Below are 25,666 nucleotides of genomic sequence, written 5' to 3' on the forward strand. Positions count from 1 at the left end.
CACTACTTGCTACCGGATCTCATACCTGGCATTTAAATAATTTCATAAAAACAAATATGTCGAATTCATATTTACAGTGTAAATTTTACACTGCCAGTTTAATAATTTAATTTCAGCCTTGAGGTATGTATGTAAATGTTTCTGTGCCATCATGAGAATGGAGCTTTTAGTTAGCACGACAGACGCCTCATCTAGCTGGGTAGCTATGTCACAAAAAGGCTTTACTAATAAAAGAAGAAAAACAAAATGAGAGGTATCATTAATTCTTTTTTAATCAACTCATATCGCAGACTCCATAAAATTCAGAGACACTGAAACTTAGACCACATATTACATGCTCTACTCTACTTCTCCTCGTAATTAGCTCGTCGTTAAAATATGCCTAAGCTCAACCTAATCCAGCCTTCAACAAGAATGGAGAGACAGAGAAATGAAGGAAAGATTCGTCCGTCGGTTGTGGGGACGAACAACAAGTTTCAGTTTGATGACATTTTTATCATTTTGTGTAATACGGAATGGAGGTAAAAGTGGGCTATCTTTCCCCCAATTTACTACAACCGGACTAAACGACCCACAGACACATTGCCCAGCCATGCAGACGAACTTCCAGATGGAACGTGGCTTATCTGCCAGTTATTTAGATAGACAATTTTGTTGGAGGTTGAAAAGGCTCAGGAAATAAGCAGGGTTACCACGACACGATTGTCTACTTCCTTTAATAAGTCGGATAGATTTCAGTCCAAAAAGAGTAATAAGCAAGTAACGCCATGATCCAGCCAGCTCAGTCAAACAACCGTCAAATTCACATTCAATTCTTCTCTCCTTATATATGTACAAAATAATGGTAAAATTGAAACGTTCATACAAAAGTAAAATGAATGAATGACCGATGCACATGATACAAAAGAATGCGTTGTCATTGGAATTTCTTCCAGATACTAAATAGTAAGAGACCAGCTCATATTGTATTAAATTAACTTTCAATAAACCAATAAAATCTTATATTAATTCAAGAAATTTTGAAATATGTATGTATGCAAGGAATCCGAGAGCAAAGTTGAGCCAACATTTAGCTTGATGAATTTCAACCTGCCTCGCATTCGTTCGTCTGCCCACTCGCTCAGGTAGCTGAGCTCAGGTGGACGGCCAGGTAAAAGCGAAGAGCATTATTGATTGAAGGAGATGATGATGGTACGTTGTAAAGATGTGCTTCACGGTTGGATGAGCAGGGAGAGATGAAGGCGTGTTCAGTCCGCCCAGATTCTATCCCAGAACCACTTTAAACCCCGATTCCGGAGCTAAAACGCCCACGACTACAAATTCAGCTATGCGACCAACATATTGCTGATCGCATCCTACCCGGTTGAACGGCAACTCCGAATGGTTGATCTCATGTGTGGTTATATTACGGTTTTTAAAGAGAGAGAACGAGTTATGCTCGCCTTGGACGTACACCTTGAAACAATACCAGTGACCGTATATGCATATGAAGAAGAAGGGGTTTGGCTTGGCGTTACACGAATTGCGAGTCTGAATTCACGCTCACTTGGCTCTCTCATTGCGAGTAGACTTTTCCACCACCTTCTTCTTCCGCAGCCTTTCTTTTCCTCTCGCACGAGTACAACAAAACTTTACAAAGAGCTAATCCTGATCAATTCTTGGTGGGAGAAAGAACTCGTCGTGTGCACCGATTCAGCGTTTCTCCAATCCTCATACGTACTCTTACAAGCTTATAAGTTATACAAAATTATAAAACTGACTTAAAATCGGCTAAACTTTTAGGAATAAAAAATATTTGTAATAATTTTATTGTCAAAGTTAGAGTTTTCTCCAGCTTATTATACAAAATAATTATACAAGTTAAGATCTGTACACGAAATCGTTAGCGCTAATATTAACATCTTTGTGCAATAGTAACTTGAAATTCGAGTGACAATCTCAGTGACCACTTTTTTGGAACATAATCACAAACAAGCAACGACAATAAGCCGATTGACACCTACATCAATCAAAAGCGTGTGTAAGCGGATTATTATAACTTTTTCCTGAACCTTTTGCCCGATTATCACGGTTTAAGGAGTCGTAATTGTCGTCCCGATAAGAGGCCTTGAGACATTTGACTACGTCATTAGAAGGAAACTGAAATAGTAACAGCAAGTTTTGTGACAAACACGGTTTTCCCTGAAAACTGGAGCGACTGAATTTGGCGAATTGAGAGCACCTGCTCCTGGCGAGTGAGACACAGGAGTGATGAGACATTGATAAGAGTAAAGAGGCAATAAAAGCGTGTGAAAAAAATCCCAGTGCAGTTAAACCACGGACCGTGAAATGATAAACGAGATTAAACTCTTCCTAATTTGCATTTCAACCCTTTGTCTTAGCTGAGTTAATCAATTCAGGTGGAAAATCAGCAAGGAATGAATTATTACCTTTTTTGCCAAACAATTACTATTACTCACTTTTTTAAACTGTGTGAATCTTCACAAACACGCTATTTATGAGCTGTAATTGTGTTTTGTAAAATTTTATGGAGCAATAACGATTGAAGCTGAAATGTACAACAAAACATCAAGTTAGAAGCTTGACAAGGCGACATCAGAAGTTAAAGATTTCAGGTGAGACAATTTTATGAATTTTGCACTTAATCTACATATTACTACAATTACTTAAATCTAGTACTATTGATCTTGTAGTAAAGAGCTATAGTTTTGTAAATAAAAAGGACCGATTCATAACGGTGATTCAATATAAAATGCTTATTAGAATGAAAATTGGGAAAATTGATAATTCTAGATTTTATGGATCTGTTAATCTACATTAGCAAAACATACCATCATTGTATCCTACTGATAATAAAGATTCAAAGGTGAGGTAAGGACTAGAATTTTTATTTCAACTAAAGCACAATTAGAAAAAAAATTGCAAAAATTGATTTCTGTATAATACTCTACCCCTATCCAATGTCTTCAAATGCAATTTCTAAAATTGAATCAACTCCATGAGTTTTGAGATAAATGCAACTTTTGATATTTTAATCGAGAGCTAATTTTTGGTACTACAAACAAGTCGGTTTAAAAAATAATTAGCCAATTGGTTTGCAGTTTTTTCGCACTAAATTTCCTCACAATGAATTCACTAATGTTTTTGAATGTTCCTAAGTTATAATCTACTGAAGATTTTAAGATCCGACGAGTTTGATCATATGCACAATCCAACCAATATCAACCAAAATTCAATTGATTATTTCATTTAATCTGTTCTGGTACAAATCTTTAATGCAAATATGCAAATTCGAGTAGTTCCGGAATATTTAAGTAATTGATTGTAGCAATAAAAAAGATAAGCCGATATGCATATAGAAGAATAAAAAGCCTCAATTCTTAACTTTTGTATGTAGAAATGAAACGACGCTAATAATTTATACCGTCACTGGACACCGTTAAATGGGTGTAGCAATAACTACAAAGTAAATTCAAAGGACGGACCAATGTTAGGAATTTGAAAGCATTTGTTGTGTAAATATTTTTGTCTGGCCTGTCTCCCATTCATTCAAATGGAGACGGGACGGGATGATCTCTGGCTGTGGGGATTAAACAGAGATCTTCCCCTTGAACAGAACACGACGATTGCATGTGGCTGGCGTTTTCTACTCGAGACACAATACATTTTCAGACAGGGACATTAACAGGAAGAAGACGGAAAGGGAGCCTTCTTCTCATCTCAACGTTGGAGACATGATTTGAGTGAAATGTTGTAAAACACTCAATTGTATTTAGTAGGACGGATCAGAATCGGCCCCCATCTCAATCAATGGAATCATAGAAGAAAGTCGTATTTGTTTGTAGTTTGTCAATCTTTGCATATTTACATGTGTATTTGTAGCATTCTCTTTGCTTTGCAAATTTGTCATATACAATTTGTACGGGAAAAACACCTTTGCGTATCCCTTACACCACAGACCATGAGTATGGACTTTGGTATTGTTGCATACGTAAGTAATAATGGGTAAAAAGTCAATTCAGCAGAAATCGAGCAGACCAAAAGCAGTCAAGAATTGTAGAGCAATTAGCCAAATGGTATTTCGATGTTGGGACAGTCAAGCAATGACGATGATGATGATGATGAGGAGACGATGAGAGTGAGAGAGGGGGCAATTAGGAGACGACTTACCTGTTCCAAGTCGTCCAGTGCAGTCTCCTCCACAGAGTCGAGTCAACGTATACCAACATTTTCCATTATCCTAGGCGCCACAGTTTTTTTCAATCAGCAGCAGTAGTAACTAACTCAAAGTATAGCCAAACTGAACCACCACTCGATTGATCTTCCTACTCGTGGATAAAATTCGAGTCGTGTTGATCATTGGGACGTTTTTTAATGGACTTCTCGAGTTTGTTCTCCTCTTTACTCACTAGTTCCTTCCTGTTCCTTATTATCATCTCGTACCATTTGGCAAAACGCATTCACGGAGGTGGATCGTATGTTGCAATTCGTGCTGTCTCGTTATACACATGTACCAGTGAGAATTAATAGCCATAAATAATCTGCATCATCATCATCCGCTGCATTCTGCACTTAAACGGCCGAAAGAAGGGGGTGAAATCGACACTTTGGTTATGAAATTCACCCTTCTTTTTCTCCATCATCAATTTTGGGCACTTATGTATGCCATGCATTCTTTACTGCCCTTTTACGTGGGCATTGCATGCATCAGCAGCAAACTCATTGGAAGAATTACAACTCCATTACATTACATTATACAGTAAACACCGGAAAAAACCATGTTTTATTTAATGTTTCCCTTCTCGGTTATAACTTGCGTACTTACATATTTTCACTTCCTTTGAGCCAACACATCCGATCCGACGTTTTTATCAAAAGCGATGAATTTATGGAACCTTTGTGTACATATACTTTGGCTGGCTACGATTTGACTGGTTCTGAAATCTCCTTGCGTGGTGGTGTCACTTGCTTCTGCTTACCATCAACTTTTATTGCATAGATGCGGCTCAGGCTTATTAGGCTTCTTTTTAAACAATTTCTGTCCGATTCCACTCGCTCACTCACCCCTCTGCTGCATACTTACATATTTAATATGCGACCACTACTTTAGCTGTAATTTAATAATTCTCACATAATAACTAGGTTGACGTGGGTTTTTTCAACCACATCATTAAATAACAAACGCATAAGATTAGATTAAATTTCAATTATTATTCACATGAATTACAGATAATCATAGTAATAATAAGTCTTACATAATGTAATCAAATCTTGGGTTCTTGACTTGCAGTGTGTATATGCTAATGATATCCAAACCGCCTTCAGTTGTTAATTCTTCTCTTTTTTCTGGCTGTTATTATAACCATGGCACGAGTGAGACAAGATTGAGTTGGTTGGGGCGATTAGATAAGATCAGTTTGAGTCAAACGTGACAATTTAGCTGTAATGCGTCAATCTGGTCATGGGCTAAAGTTGCCTAAATTCAAGTACGCGTAATTAAATATTAATTAATGTCCACGTAATTTGAGTATCAAAGGAACATTGATAAAGGAGTGTGTGTAGGCGCGTGCGTTTAGGTGCATACTGCATATGCGCAAATATACTGTATGGGTATAACCTACGCGAAAGTTGGCAAAAGTTGAATGCGTTCAACAAATCAGCAGCAGTGGTTCAATTGTACCGTTACTTTACGATAAGCGATTTGGCCAATTGGCAAAAAACTATTTGCACATGAACAAAATTATCTCGTCTCGAATTGCAGTTTTATGGTGTGTTAAAGATAACTAGAAACAAGATTAAGAACAAGTAGCAGAGTTTTCTTTGACTTTACCACGTTGTGTTTTATTTCTATTGCTGACAAATCCTTCAGTTTTTCAATTTAGATTATCCATGTATACGACAAGGAATCCCTTTTGTGCGGCCACTTCTGTAAAACCTGTGACAGCATTACGATAAGAAAAATTGATAATGCTAGTAGCTCTCCATTTATCATATCACCAAACATTTATTATAATAAGATTGGCATGGCGGATTCGTTTATTTATTCATCATCATCATCATCATTACTTTTACTACTGCTAAGGACTTGATCAACAATTTTCCTGTTGGTTAAATGATCCTCTGCTCGTACACTCTAATACTTAATACGCCATTTATTCGCGGAAAAGCGATAGTGAAACATGAGGGTTGCACGAGCCAATAGATTTGCGGTGGATGATAAAAATGTCAAAGTGAGGAGTGGCATAAAGTGGCTGGGCTAAAGTCAATCAATAGAATATCAATTACCATTTACTGCATTAACATGTCTCTGAAACATCAGAACTCAATTCAAGATTTTTGTAATGAGTCCCAATAACACTTTTTGGTTGCAATTTGGCCCAGCACGTCTTAAGCACATTACATACGAATACACATATCATTGCAGAGTTGAAGTGAAGTCATGACAAGTTCTCTTCTACCTCAGCTCAAGGAAAGGTGAGGTGCAAAAATGGACTCTGCAGGCCGCTAGAGGAGAGAACTTTTAGTACATTAGAGTCAGACGACAATCTCTTGATGTGAATTTACAGCCTAAGCCACCTCATATTTTGTCAACCAGTTGTCAATCGTCGTCGTCGTCGCTCCAACTGAGAACCACTTGGTCAATCTACGACCAAAACATTTGCTCCGTCATATGCTCACCACGTTCACAGTCCTTTATTCTAAAGTAATTTCATAATTGCACTGCAATGTATTTGTTGTTTCCACCAATGATGCCCCTCGTCACTGTATTCTTGATTTACAACATCTCTTTCGTTGACCTACCACGTAACTTTTCAACTCTCGTCCGTTTATACTAATTCCTCAGGATTTCGTATTTGACTGGGCGGAAAGCTGAATTTATTAGAGCACAGTAAGTAGCATTGGAACCATGCAACTGAGCAATCCTGGGTTTTACCACTTAATCTTGTGATTAAAGTGAACAAAACAAGCAGTCCCAATGGTGGCATCCGCATCATCTTTAATTTAGTGTAGAAGGGAAACTCGTAAATTGTCAGAAAGTTGACAGTGGTGTCAACGTTTAATGGACAATCAATAGCAAATCATTTAGTGCTTGAAAGAGCGCACAACTACCAACAAACCACCTTCTTTTTGGCCTTGGGACGGTTGTGGGCAAGGGAAAAGGCAAAAGTGAAAATGGAAACGGTTGCCATCAAACAAAGTTTTCTTTTGGAGTGACAATGCCACACAACAGGAATTAAGTAATAAGAAGGGGCATTTCTCTGCCTGGTGGAGGTGGTGCGTTATAGAGGTTGGAATTTTTATATTTTGGAGCTATATGTGCTGTGCATGGTGGTAAGTGCTCACTTTCAATTGGAACTACTTAAGTACAACCGCTATAAACAATCGCTGCGTTGGGTTGACAATTCTGTTGGGGTGCGTTTCATCCGACTATGAAATAATTTATTAGTACGGTAGTCTGTTGTCTTGCAATTGGATATATTGGATTCATCGACTTAATTTATCCGTTCAATTTCCTACCTACTTTTACGCTCGGTTGTGTGACTGTTGGGTAGTAAAACTACAAGTCATAATTTTCAGTTGATGACAGCTCGAAGGATTTATCACCGTTTCTCATTTTTGAAAATAATCATTTTCAATATAGATACAAGGGCAATTTCTTGATGGGTGTTCCATCCTTGTGCATTTCCACATAATAAAGCTTCTACAGGCAAACATGTAATTAAACTATTTTACTATTTTTACTTATTGAGCATGTATAAAAATTATATAAAGAAGAGTAGGAACTTAATTAAAACCTGAATTACGTATGTACACTCAGACCACGTAGGCACATGGTGGATGGGATTGGTTGCTATACACATTTTAAAGGAGCAATTATGAGAATGAATGAGTGGCACTTTTTTTGTCGGACGGTGTCCTGTGAGAAATTCCCCCTCAATTCACATTAGCTGTCTGTTTTGGGTGTGTAAAGTATTTTAGTTACTTTTGGGCACGCGACAAGGCTCAACCAAGACAGGGAGCAACCCTTTATGTACATATGTATATTTACGTAGCTGCTCTTCCACCTATACATACAATCCACAAGATCACATCTCATACACACAAAGAAAAGCGAGACCGGTAAAATGACGATGAAAAAAGAATTGAATGAAATTTTCTTGGATTTAAGAGTTCCAGAATTCGAAAAATCTCGTTCTTTGCACTAACGACCTTTCATCAGACCCCAATGGACAAATCTCTCAAACTTTGCCTTCAATTATCCAAGAAAGGAATTCTTCACTTTGCCTTTTCACCTTGTTTGTTGCTAGTTCGCAGATAAATCTCAAATTCTCATCTGTGTCGGACCAACTTTGTTGGGTTGGGAAATGTGTTGGGCTCGTGGTGGTGTGAGTATGCAGTGTGGGTGCTTAATGAGGCTTCGTCGTAAATTACAAAGCAATCCTTCCGCACAGTTATTCTTATTTTTCCATAATTTGTGAATCCTATTTCGTCTCTAGCTTCGTTGGGGTTGATTTCTTCTTCTGGCCCATTTATTTCTTCTCAAAAGTCAACTTTTTTAAATCCGGTTCCTCGTACACAACTTTTCCTTTTTGTCGCGAGAATATATTGCTTCTACAAAAGAAATGTAACTACTTGTACAATGAGACGTATGTATTTTTCCTTGTCATTCGCACATTTGTTTTTTCTCATCTTTTTCGACTTGGCTGTTGCATCCTTCGCATATAATGCATGATCCTTGTAGTCTGTGCAGGGATGTCTTTACCAAAACTGCATATTGGTAAAGCGTGATTGCAAACTACATGGAAATTAAGAGCAGTATTCGTATCACGTAAATCATCCAGAAACCTCCCATGAGCTCAATAAATAACCAAAATTTGTGAAGAACTTGTGCTGTTTGACCGTGAATGTGAAGGCAAAAAATGAATTTGGCACTTGTCAGTAATTGGACTGGATAATTTTCCACGCTTGTGAAAGTCGACTATTTCGATTGAAATATTATGCGTCATTTTATTTTCATCTTATTCATACGCAAGCAAACTAGTTTTAGTTTTACCGCATACGCCTGGTGTTCCATGTGTTGAAAGTAAATGAATTATTCCACCTCCAGCAACAACCTCATAATGACAAACTAACCACTCAATAAGCCGGCTTAATGAAAATAAGAAGTTTGGTCGATGCGTTGGCTTATGCACATATGTAATAATGTATGTACGTACATAACGTATGTAGCTGGCACCCACATGTTCCAACTTTTTGTGGCTTTCTAGTAGCAGCTCTCCTTTTGAAATCAGCTTGCCAGCAATTTAAACATTATTAGAGGAAAAGAGAGGAAGTTTTACATTGTACGCTCGAAGGGCATGGAACGGGTTACCAGAAACGGTGGTGAGGAGACGTGTCGTAGTAATAAATGAGTAAATGAGGAATTCGCATAAATTTTCTTGGCACTGCCAAATGACTTTTCCTCCACGCCATAGTACAAACAAAGCAATAATACGCCAAGACCGAATAGTTAGTTTGCTGGTTAACCTTACCACACTACCACTTTACCCTGGTTGCTATTTACTGCTCCTGAGCAATTTAATTAAGAAGGCCGATTATGAGTTGATCAAATCAATTATTTAGCTGCTTAATTTCAAAGTAGGGCCACGAAGATATTAATAGCAGTATTATAGACACGTATTTGTTGTACAACTTTTGGAAATTTCATTTGAAAATTTGTTCGTTTTCTTAGTTCCTACAATGCATTTCGAGAACTCCTCCTCCGTGATCTCCGACTCCTGTTACAAAAGTGAAAATATGAAAAATTACCTAAACATGCAGATGTAGTATGTAACTTGGGTTGGAAACTAGGGAACAATTATTCGTTTTCGCATATGTACATATCTATGAATTTATGTACCTCCTCGACCTCGGTCGTTCTTCCCCCAAAACGTTGTCATTTTCATTTCGTCCAAGTTCAAAGGTTACGAATGGAGGACCAGCCAAGCTAGCTTTCGACTGGAACGATTGGAAGCCAGATTTTGGTTCTCTTTCAGTTGCACAGAAATCCATTGTGTAGAGCGCTTTGTTTTCAGGAGAGGTGCTTATGTAGGTCAATATTTTTGCTACTTGTTCCACCGCTAGAATTCCTGTGGGGACGACGTGGTCTGCAAACTCGGTGGCAGTCATGGCTGGAAAGCGAACAAGTTCCAACAACTTTCCTCCTACAGCCCACTTGTTTTCTGTTGTGGGAACTAAATTACGCTCTAGGCATTCATTTTCACACCATCTACATAAATAATACAGAAATCAGTTGAGTGGATAATAATATTGATCAATGAATTATTTAACGAATTGAATTGCTAGTATTATTTAGATGTTTTTACCTCATCACAAATTCAAAGAGTTTGACTTCCTTCGTATTTAAAGACTCATTTTTAAGAATGAGGGTTAGTACGTCCAGGTCCATGTTTTCAAGGTTTAATTCCAGAACAGCGTCCGTGTTCAACTCTATGAATTCCCAACACTCTGCGTCCAATACGTGCATCGAGTGGAGGTTTGAAGCATTAAGAATATCAAAAACAGTTTCAGCACTTAGCGCTGAGCTCAGCGACACGGCACACAAATCTTCGAGCCCTTTGACCGCATATTTCCTCGCCGCATACAAGAGGGTCAGAGTGAATGCGACATCACAGGTTGACACAAGTCGGCTGGATTTGTCGAAGCCCCCTTTGTACAAGAACTGCAAGTTGTAAAAAAAGCGATCTGAATCCAATAAAAGTTTTCAACATTGCACTCGTCAAAGTTTTCTAATTGATGTAACTTCATTAAGATGAGGTTGACAATTCAAACGTTGTCTCGGTCAATGTAAAATATATGTTATTAACTCTGAGATAAAATCAGAGTTGACAAGAAACTGAGTTTCAGGTTCAACAGAGTTGAGAGACAAATACATACGTGTCTCGAATCTAGATCATTTCAACTCTGAGGATGAGTAAATTTTGACTCGATATCCAGCCAGCCAGCTAGCCAACCAAACCATCCAACCAGTCGTTGAAAAAAGTGAGAACATGTAACAGTAGCCGGTTAATAGCACTTGGATAAAATCAGACTTAAGTGAATGTAAATTCACTCGGATCGCAGTCGCCATAAATTATTATGCGATGACCGGACGGTCGGACGGATGGATTTAAATGAGTAAAAGGCACAGTCAGTCGGTCCGTCGAGGTCTGACTGCCATGTAAAAGCAACTATTTACTACAAGTTAAGCAGTTCCTTGGCTCACTTGAATAAGTGCCTGGAAAGCATCAGGTCTGCAATCGGGTATTTCAATGACACTTCTTCTCTCGAGCATGGGGCTGTAAAACATGGATGTAAAGACGGGACTGGAAAGTGCGAGGATTAGCGTATGAGCAACAACTTCTGCTTTTTCCTCGCCGATTAAAAACTTCACATCACTCAGCATTTCCGTGTTTGCAAGAGCACCTAAAGAAAATTGTACTTTTAGCAAAATGGTTAAATGGTACAAGAAGAAGCCCATTAGTTGGCTGGTAGCAAAGAAAGTAGTACCAATGCGCTGCACCAGGCTTTCGTTGTAATTTATTTTGAGATCATAACTCAAGTCAGATATAGGATTGGGCACTGATGCTTTTGCGTCTGTTACTCTCAATTTTGTAGCAGATGGGACATCGTCTGGGCTGCTGGAAGGTGCCATTTCTAACAAATCGTATGAATTCATTGCGGATGGAATCACCGATTCGTCAGATTCAGACATGTTGAGGCTTAACTTGTTGACTAAATTATACTGCAACAAAAAAATGATGGTATCAATTGGACATTATATAATGCCAATATTATTAGACACTATATTATTCTATGGGACACGGCGCCATAGAAACGGTGTCAATTAATCGTGCAATGATATTGATGTCTATCAATGTTGCTAGATTATGATCGCTGTCAATGCATGTTGGATGTCTATCGATAAAAGTGTAAAATATAATAAAGTAAACCGAATAATTATAAAATTTGAAATTACTGACAATAATAACTTGTATACATAAATATATACACTTTACACAATTATACATACGCATAGGTGTCGTAGATAAAACGGAAACGAAGTCTAACATGAAAATGAGCAGGGAAATGAAAATTTAGAAATGTTGCAAATAATTATTGTACATCTTATAATTATTGGGTAATACAAAAAGATAAATAAAATTAAAAACCTACTTCAAGCAACTTTGCGGGGCCTTTTAAGACGGCATTATTACCTAAACTAAAAGCCAGACTCTAAAGAACGATTGACACATAATTTTTAGCCCGAACCAGGGCTTATGTAATCGACCTGTTGGTCTGGCTGTCTTTCCATAACTCTCGAAGGAGTTTAGTGCCGATTTTTACCAAATTTGATACAGACATGCATCTGGGCAATGCAACGACCGAGTTCGAAGATGGGTTCGATCAGAAAAGATTTAGACCAGTGTGGGTCATCGGAGTGGGTGGGGTATTATGCACCAAAATTTCAAAATTGTGATAGCTGAAATTTGGCATGTAGCGTGCTAATGGCTCATAATGAAAAAATCTGAAGTGAAATTGGAAAATTTTTCAACCGGGAGGGACCCGAGAGGTGACCCATACCGATTTTCAGAAATTGCCGTAAGAAGCTAAATTTCGGCACGGTGATACTTAATGGCTTCTCGTGATATGAACTAAAAGTAACCAGAGGTAGTAAGGTCATCTTGTAAGTAATCAAGGAGTAAGTAAATATTTTTAAAAATTGGTAGAAGTAATACGAAGAATTGACGCTATTGGTTAGTAGTGTTTTTTTAGTTACTGTAAGAATTAATGCAAAATGCACATAATTGCACATACAAAATTCTAAACTTATCAATCCTCGGGCCAAATTTAGCTGCTTGCGACAAGTATTTTCGCAAGATACTGATTCGCTGAATCTTCAGCTTCCTACGGCAAATTTGTCAAATCGGTGTGGGTTATCCTATGGGGTCGTTCAGATTGAAAAATGTTGAAACTATACCCAAGCTTAAGACATTGGCAATCCACATGCCAAATTTCGACTTCCTGCGACAAATTTTGGAAGTTTCTATGAAATTTAATTTTTTCAGTCAATCCTAACCACTTAAATGACCCCCACCGGTCAACCACTTGACCGATCAGGCTCATCTTCGAACTCATCCTTACTTTTTGCCCGTAGATGAATTATGCAAGTCGACAGCTTTTGCTTAAAGAGAGTTAATCGTGCCTACAGACGGGCATACATCCTGAAAAATCTATAAGGCCATCTTAAAAGGCCTAAAAACGGTATGGGTCACCCTGCAGGGTCATTCTGATTTCTGATTGCACTTAGCTAACTTTTAATTTCAAATTCTTTAATGAGAAGCCACTAATTGTAAGTATTACCGTGCTGGGTTTCATGTTTTTAATGCAATTTCTAAAAATCGGCATGGATCACCCCGTAGGGTCGCTCCAGATAAAAGTTTTACCAATTTCATTTCATATTGTTCCATTAAGACTCATTTGCAACCTCTCTACCTAATTTCAGTTCGATATGACGATTTCTAAAATTCAGTATGGGTCACCCCACAGGGTCCCTCAAGATTAAAATTTTTCCAACCTAAATTCATTTTTTTCTGTTACAATCCACTAGCAACCTTAGTACCAAATTTCAACTTCCTACGACAAATTTTAGAAATCCGTGGGGTCACCCTATCGGGTCTCCGAGTTTGAAAATTTCTGAAACTCCACTCCAATTTAAACGCTTTGAGGTCAGTCGAAATTTTCATACTAAAATTACTGAAAATTATTATTATAGATATTTCTCAAGCTGCAAATATTTTACTTGCACTTTTACATAATTTAACCTGCTCTGAAGGTTCTTGGTAGTTAAGGGCAACACATTTGGATAGAAATTACCCCCACCGGCAAACCACTTGACCGATCATGCCCATCTTCGAACTCATCCTTTCTTTTTACCCGAAGATCATGTGTACACAATTTCAAGTCGATAGAATGTGTTTAAAGAGAGTTATCGTGCCTACAGACGGACGGACAGACGGACGGACAGACAGACATCCTGACAAATCTATAAGGCCATCTTAAAAGGCCTAAAACACAATTTTAATAAATAGGCTTTGTTAAAATGGTGTAGAAAGAAAGTAAATCTTTATTCAACAAAACAACAAAATATAATCAACGGTATTCCCATTAGCAATTTGTATTTTTGCCTCTACTTATATTTTTATGCATGATAGACCAATTTATGTACGAAAATCTTGTAAAGGGCTTAATCTCGGACGTCTATCCGAATCAAGTAGAGGCTTTCCAAACTTAACCCCTCAACATTGGGTTTTCCTTTACGCCCCAATCATATTTTATATTTTATGAATGTGTTTGTGTATAGTAAATAATCTCTGTTGCTCTATTTCAAATCTCAAATCTCATTTTGCCCCATTTTAGTGGTTCCTCTGACGTCGGACTTAATGCTAACCTTCGACCTGTCATCCCCTCCCTCAATGTGCTCACCCAACTTTCGGAATTTCAATTCGGACAGATTTAAATCCTCTGCTGCTGGACACTTTTCCTCTTCCTCCTCATCTTCCCAGATAAGCCCCACGGCCAGTGCAACGGACTACTACGCCAACTCATCATCCTCGAAAATGAATTCACGGTTTGCTTTCTCTCATCACCCAGCACACTCACATCTTCACCAAAATCCAACACCATCCGACATGACGCTGGGAACCTCCAACAATAATAACCACAACTCTGGAGCTAGCAACAATTCCTGTCAAAGCAATGAACTCTGGTCAACCGCCCCCTCCGCCGCAGCCGCCGCGGCAGCCGTTTTACAATCTCACCATTCAAACACTCATCATCACTTTGGTTCCTCCAACTCCCCAATTTCCTCAGCCACGACGATGACTACGAGTCCAGCCAATAGTACAAATAGCACAGGATCAGGGGGGTCGTCAGCATCCTCGGCCGGAGGTGGTGGGGGGAACGCAGGCTGCTACTCACCCTCCTACTTGTACCCGTACGGGGCAATGTGGAGACATCATTATGACACCACGCTCACCCGCAGCCATCATTACGGTATGTGCATGATAACACTTAAAAATCCATTTACCCCTTTCACCCTCAACTCCTGCACAGAGGAAAATCTTGGTGATAACGTAGTCAGAGTGGTAATTGCTGAACAATTAAGAAAAAGTTGACTACATGTACAACCAGCCGCATGTGTACATATACATTCAGTTGCAGTATATAGTTCCTGTCTCATTTTAATTGAACCCATTAAAGCTGTAAGTTGGGGACAAGATTAGGTAAAAGTGCTGAGATGGATTTCTCTTGTTAACTGCGTATTTTCTTACTACTTGTTTATGATGAGTCCATAATACATACCAACAGATAGGCAGAGGCAAGCACATAATAGTCAAGTGTCACATACAATGCGGTGGGTGGCATAACAATGTATAAGGCCTCAAATAACATACTGGGAAAAGTAGAAGCAGTTATACATATGTAATGAGCACATTCGTAACGAGTTAAATCTTATTTTTTGCAAATTTATTATGCAAATTACAGTCACCATTTCACTGCAAAAGGCCATCGTCATCATCATTCATCTTTGATTGTCGATTGTTAACTTGAACATACTTTTTTGAAGAAGTTAAGTCAGAGCGTTTCGGAATACCAAGATACCGTAAGCATCAGCTCACTAGAAATAAGATAAGGGTGAAGACAAATACATGGCCATTCCAGTCCTCGTAGCACACGCATTACAGATACATTTTCTGCTTATAAGACTGCTTAATTCAGGCTGAAATGACAGTGGAACACAACTCCAACTTTCTATGACGTCTAACTATTTAGCACTAAATGTTGAACAAGATGAGTTGACTTTTGCATTCGTAAAATAAGAGGCAATGTGGCAATGTGGAGGAGATGCCCGTATGGCATTATTACGTATATGCGACGCCGTTTAGATTCCGAGTGTTTTAAAAGCAACCCTACCGTCACTACCACTCAGCCACCACAAGTCTCCGTCTTATCAGCCCTCTCAGTCAGAGATAGTTTAATAGCACTGCATGAGTGAGTTGAGATCTTGTACGTTAGTCACCATACCACCGCCTCGTACATTCCTCGAAATGCAGGATTCTCGATGCTCATCCTCATTTCAGAAGCATAACTTTTTTGAACGAATTACCCGAAATGTGACATGCTTCACGTCATTGTGAATTTTTTGTTTTACTTTTTCAGACATGACTTCGGGATTTTGTGGCACACCCAATTTCTCAGCCACCGCCCTCAATCATCATGCGGCCGCTGTCGCACACGCTGCCCATCATCCCCCATCCCTTCACCACCACCAGCATGGAGCAGGTGGAGGGTCTCACGGTCACATGGGGATGGCGAATTTGGGAGGCTCGGCGACAAATCCAGCTGTGGCGCTCACGGCTGCTGCTGTCTTGGACACGACTTGCTTTTTGGGTCAGGGATGTAAGTAAACAAGTCTTTGCTGTTAGGGTATAAAAATTAGTAATTAATAAAACACAAGTTGAATAAGACTGTTCTTTGCAGCGATTCAGCTTGATTTGTAAATAAGCGGACGATATTGCAACTTTTAACTATTTTGTAATTATTTTTTACAGGGACCCCAGCAGGACTCAATGAAGCTCGAGAATGTGTACGTAACTATTTTTGCTTTACCCTAAAGTCATACATTATAATAATAATTTTACTAAAAAATATCTACATATAAAAAATATATTTATATACTTTCTCAGGTAAACTGTGGTTCGATATCAACGGTAAAAAATGGTTCTAAAAAATGAAATTGATTTATAACAGCAGGCGCATAAAGGGGTTTCTCTATTCAATTTTATAGCCCCTTTGGCGCAGGGACGGAACAGGGCACTACTTGTGTAATGCTTGCGGATTATACCATAAAATGAACGGCATGAACAGACCACTGATAAAACCATCTAGGCGAATGGTATGTTGTTGCTTTTCTTGCATTTAAGCCTATTCTGTAGTAGAAAGATTAGATCACACCAATTTTTGCAATTTGCCATCCTCCTCTTCTTTCCAATTGAATACTTTTTGCACAGTTGCACTAGACGCAGTATATTGTCAACTGTGTATTTACGAGGGAACATGGGGAGAGGAGAGTATGAAAAAAGACAGCTCAGACAAGTTATGCGGTAAAACCGCGGAAAAGAACTATTTTTTAACACTAAGTACGTTATATCCCACGATTATGCCCATTAAAAGTCGAATTTTGGATATCCCGCCATAGCTCAAAAACCAGGTCGATTTCGAATAAGTTGTAAATAGGAGAAATCTAAGGTGGGCCATTCCAAAGACGGTCCCACTTTGCTTCGGTCGCTAGAATGTAACATCTTGGCTGTAGTATTGGTAAGAAATTTGCAGCCGAAATTGCGAAAATTTTCAAAGCTTTGAACTTAGCGCCAGACACAAGCTGCATTTCGAAAAATGGTTTATGAGAGGAAATACCACATAGCTCTGAGGAATAATTATCTAGTTGCAATATCTTCAAAAAGTCAATCTTGTTCATGCTACCCTTGTCAGAATGACACGACCCGAAAATCGACATTTTGAATTTTCGCGCCAAAAGGAGGCATGATATGAAAAAAATTTCCGACTAAAATTTGTAGCTATTCCACCTGTGGATATAACCCTGTCGCTGGTTTTTTTTAATCTTTGGCCTAAATCATTTACGGTGGTATTTAGTGTTATTTTGTAAAACAAAACGTTTTGGTGCATATTTCAAAAACGTTTCAAAATTTCGAAAAACGGTATGCGTGCCCTATACCTAGATTTGGGAGACGGTCATAAAGTTCTTTTACCTTATCTTTCTATCTTGTAAGGTTTCGCCACACGAGCATTTTTATTTAACATTGGAGTGTCTGCTGACATACTATACCTTTCATATACACATCCAGCAAGTGAACGTGGATAGAAAAAATAGAAAAATACCTGTGAGCTAAATACCTAAAAAAAAAAGTCGAATAAGTCGAGTCAGGGAAGAAGATATGAGATACCTTTCATTCACTGTACACACATTTCCACATAAGTACTTGGTTTGCATTAAAGATCAAGGCAGGAAACTCCCCTGATTCATTGTCAACTGCTTGTTTTGGTTCAGCCCATTCCAAGAATTTATGTATCACGGCTGGAATTTCGGAATTCAACGATAGCCTTTTAATAGTCAGAATAATGTTCTAAAACACAAGCATGATTAAAGGGTAAAGTAGATTGGAATATTTCTGTATTTTTTTCTGAGCAATAACAGAGCGATCCATTCCGAGTAGTGGGAAAGTTGAGACATTGTTATTGAATGCAGGATAATGGGTCTCCTGGAGAATGTCTCAACTTGCCTCCCCTGTTCCGTAGTTCCATATGCAGTTGACCGAACCCAGTGTACTCTCGCTATTACGAATTTAATCCCTATTATCATAACAAAATGTTATAATAATGATAATGTTGATATTTAATATAACATATTTTTACAGGCCACCTCCAGACGACTGGGCTTATGTTGCCAAAACTGTGGCACGACAACTACAACGCTGTGGAGGAGGAATAACGAGGTATGCGTTAATGAAAGTCTTGTCCAATGCTTGATCTCCGATTCGGGGAAGATAACCATAAATATAAATATAATAAGCTATAAACGTATATAATATTAAATCCTTTGAATAAACGGTTCTATCTTTTTTCAGGGGGAACCAGTTTGCAACGCGTAAGTATTTTACTATTTATTTACCAAAATGCCTATTGATGAGCTGAACGACTTTGGATAAAAATAATACTAATCTATTTCCAGATGTGGCTTATACTTTAAACTTCACGGTGTGAATCGTAAGTTGGAAATTAAAAATTTGTCAATTGCTCAGAGAAATTTGTGTGATAATTGTTTGTGCAATTGTAGGGCCCCTGGCAATGCGTAAGGACGGAATACAAACTCGAAAGCGGAAGCCAAAATCGAAAGCCTCGGCCCTTGCGCTGCATCACCATCAGCAGCAACAACAGCAGGCGGCGGCGGCGGCGCAACAACAACAGGTCTCGGCGACCAAAGCGCTACTTCATCAGTCGAATGGACTAAACAATAACAACAATCACACAAACAACAACAATTTGAACAATAACCATCTGTCGCACCACCACCTCCAATCTCCACATAACACTCATCACCATCAGCTCCACATCCATAGTTCCAGCAACAATGGATAACAAATTAAAATGTAATCTGTCGTGTATTTATTCATCTTATTTATTTTGCGATCCCTCGTTTTTTTAGTACAACAAGTTGTATAAATCTTGCATGAATGTAGATTAAGACTTTGTGTTATTTTGTGAGTATTTGTGATCCTTGACGTTATTAGGACGTACTTATTTCAGAAGACGAGGTCTGTGAATAGAATTATTTCGACAGCGAAATTAGATTGTACTTAACAGTTACCCATTAACTTTAGGTACGTAAACATATGACAAATAAGGATTTGTCACGAATTAGCATCCCAAAACAAAGAATCTCAGAAGCAGAGTTGATTGTAGTTAGAGCTGCCGATTATGTAGGAAATCGTATTAACTGCGAGTGCGTAGGCGACCAGCGATCTGGACGGGTGCAATATTTTAATCACAATAATCAGCCTGGCAATTATACCATTAGTCACTTAAATAATCAATCGTATTTATTACATATTATGAATATTATTACTAAAAGTGCAAGCTAAATATATTTATTGGCTTGAGTGTAAATGATTGTAATCTTATTTTACTCCCGGTTAAAAGTAAATTTTCACGCATAAGAGAATGGCGACTATTTAGTGTATTGCATAGATATGTACTTATCGTTAGAAGCCATAATTTATCGCACTGCCTTGTAATTCTGTAAACATAATGCTTTTGTATTTTACCTTATGACCTAATATATTTTACTGACTATCAAGTGAAAAACTTATCGTAGTAGTTTAAATTGTATTTAATCGCTGTTTGACAAGTTTTTCATTTGCATAATGTAAATATTGATGAAATAAAACTTGCTATGATAATAATGATTTAATTTTCATTATGTATGTATAAATTTTATTTCCAAAATTAATTTGACACTTTTACATATATATTTTTGGTCATACTAATCTCCGAACATTTAGCTGTTTAAATATATCATATATATTAATCTCTCTATTTGGTAATACCGGTATAAGTAAGATGTAATATTTGGTAGTAGTTTTATGCTAACTACAACTTTTGCGCTAAAAAACTAAAAGTCAAGTCATTAAGGAAAAGCATTATAATAGATAAAGTGTTATACAATCTCAATCTGTGAATAAGCACCAGCTTACTTATGAAAGACCGATTAATTTGCAAAAGTATGAATTGGAAAATAGCGTTACAAGTTTAATGTCAGTTAAGGGACAGTTGTTTAATAACTTGAGAAATTAGCCCTAAAGATGATTTTAGAATTTTTAAATTAAAGCTGCCTCAATCATTGTCACATACGCTGAGACGAATCGTTTACGGATTTTGCATTTTGAAATCCAAGAACTTCAATGACCTTTTTATCAGTTTCGGAAGGGAAATTGACTGATTTCACGGATCCAGCCTTGAGCGTACCGTCTGTATTGTACTTTTCCCTATATCTGGCCACTGATTCTGCAATTGTTTGCTTAAACAATTTTTGGTGTAAGACATAAGCAGAGACATGACCACCATCAAGGAAACGAACGTGACACCCAGGCCATCTACATTAATACGATTATGATTTACATATTTAAAACACTACTTAAAATAATATTTAATATATTTACACTAATATTTACACTATTTAAAATAATGCCCAATTAAAAAGTAAAAATTTACATGTGGTCCAGTGGTTGATATCCATCACGAGGTACGTACGCATCATCCCTGAAAATGTAAATGGAATCGTGTAGTTTATTATACTTTAATAATGAACAAGTGTCATTTACGGATTGTCCGTGTAATATATTACCTCGCAGCAATAACAATAATTAACGAAGGATCAACGGGCTTTGAAAAATTTTTAAGATGCGTGAATTCATCCATGACCCCTCGCATGAATTGGATTGCTTCTTTCTGCACCTTGGCCTTGCTGTTCCCAGTAATCATGCTGCTAAAGTCTATAATCTTGTGCTCTCGACCTGAGACAGCTGAAAAGATGTAACCCAAAAGAATTAAACCGAAATCATAATTGCACTTTTTAGATGTGCATGCATACTGGTGGTTTCAGTCATAACTTCGGAAGTTCTACTGGTAGTCATTGTACTTAAGTCTGGTAAAATTTTCAACAGTCCTCGTTCTTTTAAGAACTTTGTAAGTGTATAGAATAGGTTTTTCTCTTGGTCCCGAGCAGATTGTCCCATCGTCAGAGATGAAAATGCTTGATTATCAGAATTGCTTGATTTGGGGTCAAATTGGCTCACAAACTCTTTCCCGGCCAGGTACGCTTCATCACTATTACTCCAAACAATTTTGTACAGCTCATCTTTGAAAAAACTGTTGGAGAAGAATTGTGTTTCAAGTGACTTCCAATCTTCACAAAGTTAGGAGAAAATGAGAAAATGAGAAAATGAGAAAATTAATGAATGTACATACAACATATTGATTTATAATTTTATGTTGATGACATACCAATTGCTCCACTCATTACTCCTACCCACATACATGACCAAAAATTATAATATATTATAAAAATTAGTGTATTATACAGTAATAATATACAAAATTAAATCAGAGATATCTTACCTTGGGTAAATACACCAGAAGCAGTGGACCAAGAGAGGCACGGGACCAAACATACAGGTTTATTGTAAGTGACAGCTGCCAGACTGGCCATATGCCCCCCCATAGATATTCCTAAGCAATTTTTAGCATCAATAGAAAAAATTATTAATCCTTGACTCTAAAGCTATACACGGTTATTAGCTATGTACATATGTTACAGGATGAACGGTTCTATATTACGGAGTAGATAACCGACCATCTAACAATAAAAACAACATTTCGGTAGACAACCACTTTTGACGGGGTTTGGAAACTTCCAAAAGATGAGTCAAACAAGTTTAGTCGTGAAGATATAATGTCGAACAAACAAAACAAATTCACAACGCCAGATAAAATTATAATTCTAGGTTTTGCTACTGTGTAAGATGCCGTTCATCCTTGGTATTTAAGTTAAAATTACCATGCATCACGTTAGGTCCAAACCCTTCCCTCTCGCACCAATTTAGTATGGCAATGCCTTCCAATATAAGGGAACCACCCATGACAAATATATCTGACACGTTGAGAAGACTAGAGCGAAATTGTTCAGGAGGTTTCCTCACGCCATAAAATGGATTTTCCAAGATGAGAGAAGAAATTCCATGGTCCTTAAGCAGAGGCCTTGCTATCAAGTTCCGTCTTCTCCAAAAATGATGATCACCTACAAAATATTTTATAATGAGTATATTATTCACAGACAAGTCTTTGTGATCTGCTTAATAACATTTTTAATATCTTTAAATGCCTGTGCCAGCCATTTGGACGCATAGTGGTCGATCCTGACCTGACTTCCAGCCATCTGCAGGGACAACCAGCTGGAAATACGCGTCTTCTGCACAAGGGGGAAGAAGGCCGGGTAAGTGGTCACTGAAAGGACTACATTACAGGCTTAGATTAGGTTTCTGGAGTTTTGGTAATTTTTTTAGCTTAACATTTTAATCCAACCTGCGAAAATGCCCGTCTATCAGTTTGCATTCCCCAGACTCATCCAACTGTACCTTGTCTATATTTATATTATTCATTATATTACATACATGTGCTTATTGTCTATATTACTATAATTATTATATAATGATGACCTATAATTATCCTGTGGTTGGGGTCAACTAGTTTCATGCAAGTGTCTCGATTTGCTATATTTTTCCGAAAATCGAATAATCTCTTTAATTGTTCCGGACTTCCCCATCCTCGTGAGAAAAATTTGGAGATTACAAAACTTCGATACACTTGATCAACTAGGCTGGCCATGATACATCGGAGTAGACGGCCTGGTAATAAGGATTGGTGACGACAACTCTATTGACGGTCTTGGCAATGATGCGACAGAACTAATAACAACGCATGAAGTCATGAGACGGCTGTTGAATTGGGTCTGAAACTGAAATAAAATTTTATTGTATTTTTTGGAACACCAGGACGACTAATGTGCATAATGTAGACGAATGTAAGAACCCGACATGCTTTACAAATGACAGCGACTGCAGCTAGTTTATTAGAAAACGCATATTATATCACGTTGCATGCCAGAGTAAAACTCAAAGATTGAAAATCTTTGAAGATGCGAACGCATGCATAAATTTTCCTTAATGTAGTCAGACCGCAGCTCACAGGTTATGTGAATGACGATATTTCCTGAATGATCTTGTCCCACTTCATTCATTTCGCTTACAGCCTTAAGTACCTTCACTGCATTCCCATCCTAAAAATAATTCGTTTCATACCAATCTAGGAAGGAAATGCAGGCTTTTTTTACGTGTACGTACAAATACGTGTACGCAAAATAAAATTAGCAATTTGTTCAACGCTATGTATCTAAGGGTATTTTGACCGTTGGCTTAAAGAGTGTAGTAAATAGTAGTGTGTGACCCACACCACGTACATATTTCAGTTTGATGACATCCATTCAAAGATACTCATCCTTATTATTAAGCTCAAGGTAAAGGCATATGTAAAGTTCTACAAGTTCTCATGGCTCATAGGATTTTATTTGCTATTACGATTCACCACTGTGAATTATTACTCCCCCTGATAATATTATTATTGTTTTTATTGTTATTAGAAGTCTGATATAACGACTCGAAGGGAACGCGTTCATATCTTCCGGCTTGTTTAGGCAAATAAGTTTTACAATTAGCTGTGTAATTTACATTTGTTAAATATTTCATTGTTTTAGCAGTAAGTCTCATTGTTCATTTACTATCTGTAAATATGAGACCATGAAATAAAGTCTCATCTTCATGCATTCACAAAGAAACTGAAAAAATTAAACCTGGAAAACTCACGAGTTTACGTTTTTTGGCATTATCATACCACTTTTGCACAAAAGCCATTGTTCAACTGCATACGATATGATACGAATGGGACTAAAAAATGCATGCGTGCAGGAGCCTTAATAAGTTTGATTGTTGATGAGCTAGTTGGTTTATGCGAGGAGGCTGAAAAATATTGTTTTCGCAATACGCAATTTCGCAAATGACGGCAAGCATATAGTAAGTTTTCTGTTGTTTTGTTTGATGTCGCCCAGATTTTGCATTTCACACTCTGGCGATTGATGTGCATTTTAAGTTCATCTAGCAATAATTACTTAAAGAACGTGCGCACGTTCTATGTTCTCACTCAACCTTACCCTCGGATAGAAATAATGATTATAATACAGAAATGAGGCTTACCTTAACCTTAAATAAATGGCACAGTAGTGGTGACGAAATTCAACATCTTCATGACACAGGCAGTGGGACTAGTAGTGGGAGGACGAAACGATGAAGAACAACACAATGAATTATAGAGCTGAAATTTGTCAGATGGGATTAAATTCTGACAAACGTATACATAGTTGTATATTATTGTGTGTAGTATGAACTTCAATAGTAATAGTAGTAATTAATTTTCAAATTTGAAAAGCAGTTAGATGAGTATAGGTCATTTGTATGAAATATGGAAGACGGATCTGCTGGAGATCATCATTTGTGCAGTACGTGATTTTACCAGATGATGATGTGATGGATGCAAATTTAGCGGAGCAATGTTGTTACGCAAGCTCTCAGGGTTTAGTGTTCGAAGACTATGCATTTTCGTAGAAGCAGCAGGTTTCAGGAACCGCATAGGAATGTGTCTCCAGATCAATGATCTACAATTGATTACTACGACTCATCTTTCAATATGTCGTAGCACTTATTCCTTAGAATTTAAGTATCTGCGTCTATAATAATTCGGAGCATACGGGGAACGGGCTAAATATAATGTAATATGCGTAAGCCAGTTTTACACCATTTTGCATTATTATCTAGATACGTGATTGCTGGTGAACAAGCAAAAAATTTTTTTGCTATGTTGAGGATACCAGAACTTAAATATAAATGTATGTGGTAATAATACACATTTCTTTCATATTCAAAGTGCTACTTGTATAAATATGTATTTACTAACTTACTAAGTATACAAAGTAATACAAAGCAAGGCCATCGCCTTCATTTCATCCGTATATTTTTTTGCCAATCTGGCTGGGTTTTACTGAAATATCTAAAAGTTGGAATACCCACCTCTTCCAAGAAGAAGCTATGTATGAACGAAGGGAGGAAATCCCAGGATTATTGTAAAGTAAGAATAAAGTATAGTCTTTATAGATTATGTGAAAAAGTAATTCTAATACGTATCATTTAGTGATCCGAATGGAAGATCGTAACGAGTGATTTTCACATCATATTTATTCTATGTTTCTACATTTTGAGTATTTAAAAAAATAGCACTGCCATTAAATTATGCACAAATAGAAATAATGATTTTATAACAATGTATTTGATACGACTGCATCATTTTAACACTAATATTTTGAGTCAGCTAATAAGTAATT

General features: G+C 37.5%; 3 protein-coding genes across 6 annotated transcripts; 1 reads left to right on the forward strand and 2 right to left on the reverse strand.

The window, feature by feature from the left end:
- Positions 1-1,526: 1,526 nt before the first annotated feature.
- LOC110847011 (transcription factor GATA-4) lies at positions 1,527-20,092 on the forward strand. Of its 4 annotated transcripts, XM_035848985.1 has the most exons (11): positions 1,527-2,615; positions 2,794-2,871; positions 14,461-15,096; positions 16,264-16,503; positions 16,656-16,690; positions 16,791-16,814; positions 16,892-16,999; positions 18,540-18,617; positions 18,750-18,769; positions 18,854-18,888; positions 18,959-20,092. In XM_035848985.1, the coding sequence occupies exons 3-11, from the start codon at positions 14,484-14,486 to the stop codon at positions 19,258-19,260; spliced, it is 1,455 nt and encodes a 484-aa protein (XP_035704878.1). In that variant the 5' UTR covers positions 1,527-2,615; positions 2,794-2,871; positions 14,461-14,483; the 3' UTR covers positions 19,261-20,092. The 4 variants fall into 4 exon arrangements, with proteins under 4 accessions (XP_035704878.1, XP_035704876.1, XP_035704879.1 ...); XM_035848983.1 differs by lacking the exon at positions 2,794-2,871; XM_035848984.1 differs by lacking the exons at positions 1,527-2,615; positions 2,794-2,871 and adding an exon at positions 6,869-7,332.
- LOC110847010 (BTB/POZ domain-containing protein 2) lies at positions 9,645-11,796 on the reverse strand. The gene is made up of 5 exons (XM_022093856.2): positions 11,551-11,796; positions 11,267-11,466; positions 10,368-10,723; positions 9,902-10,270; positions 9,645-9,779 (listed from the first exon to the last, which is right to left on the reverse strand). Exons 1-5 carry the CDS (start codon positions 11,753-11,755, stop codon positions 9,737-9,739), a joined length of 1,173 nt encoding a protein of 390 aa, XP_021949548.2. The 5' UTR covers positions 11,756-11,796; the 3' UTR covers positions 9,645-9,736.
- LOC110845856 (protein ABHD18) lies at positions 20,093-24,814 on the reverse strand. Its single transcript, XM_022092381.2, has 11 exons — positions 24,486-24,814; positions 22,896-23,194; positions 22,762-22,819; positions 22,562-22,692; positions 22,238-22,477; positions 21,799-21,909; positions 21,685-21,705; positions 21,272-21,586; positions 21,026-21,203; positions 20,893-20,940; positions 20,093-20,774 (listed from the first exon to the last, which is right to left on the reverse strand). The coding sequence occupies exons 2-11, from the start codon at positions 23,062-23,064 to the stop codon at positions 20,525-20,527; spliced, it is 1,521 nt and encodes a 506-aa protein (XP_021948073.1). The 5' UTR covers positions 23,065-23,194; positions 24,486-24,814; the 3' UTR covers positions 20,093-20,524.
- Positions 24,815-25,666: the final 852 nt, after the last annotated feature.

This window comes from Folsomia candida, unplaced genomic scaffold (assembly GCF_002217175.1).
Source record: "Folsomia candida strain VU population unplaced genomic scaffold, ASM221717v1 Fcan01_Sc003, whole genome shotgun sequence".
Taxonomy (NCBI): domain Eukaryota; kingdom Metazoa; phylum Arthropoda; class Collembola; order Entomobryomorpha; family Isotomidae; genus Folsomia; species Folsomia candida.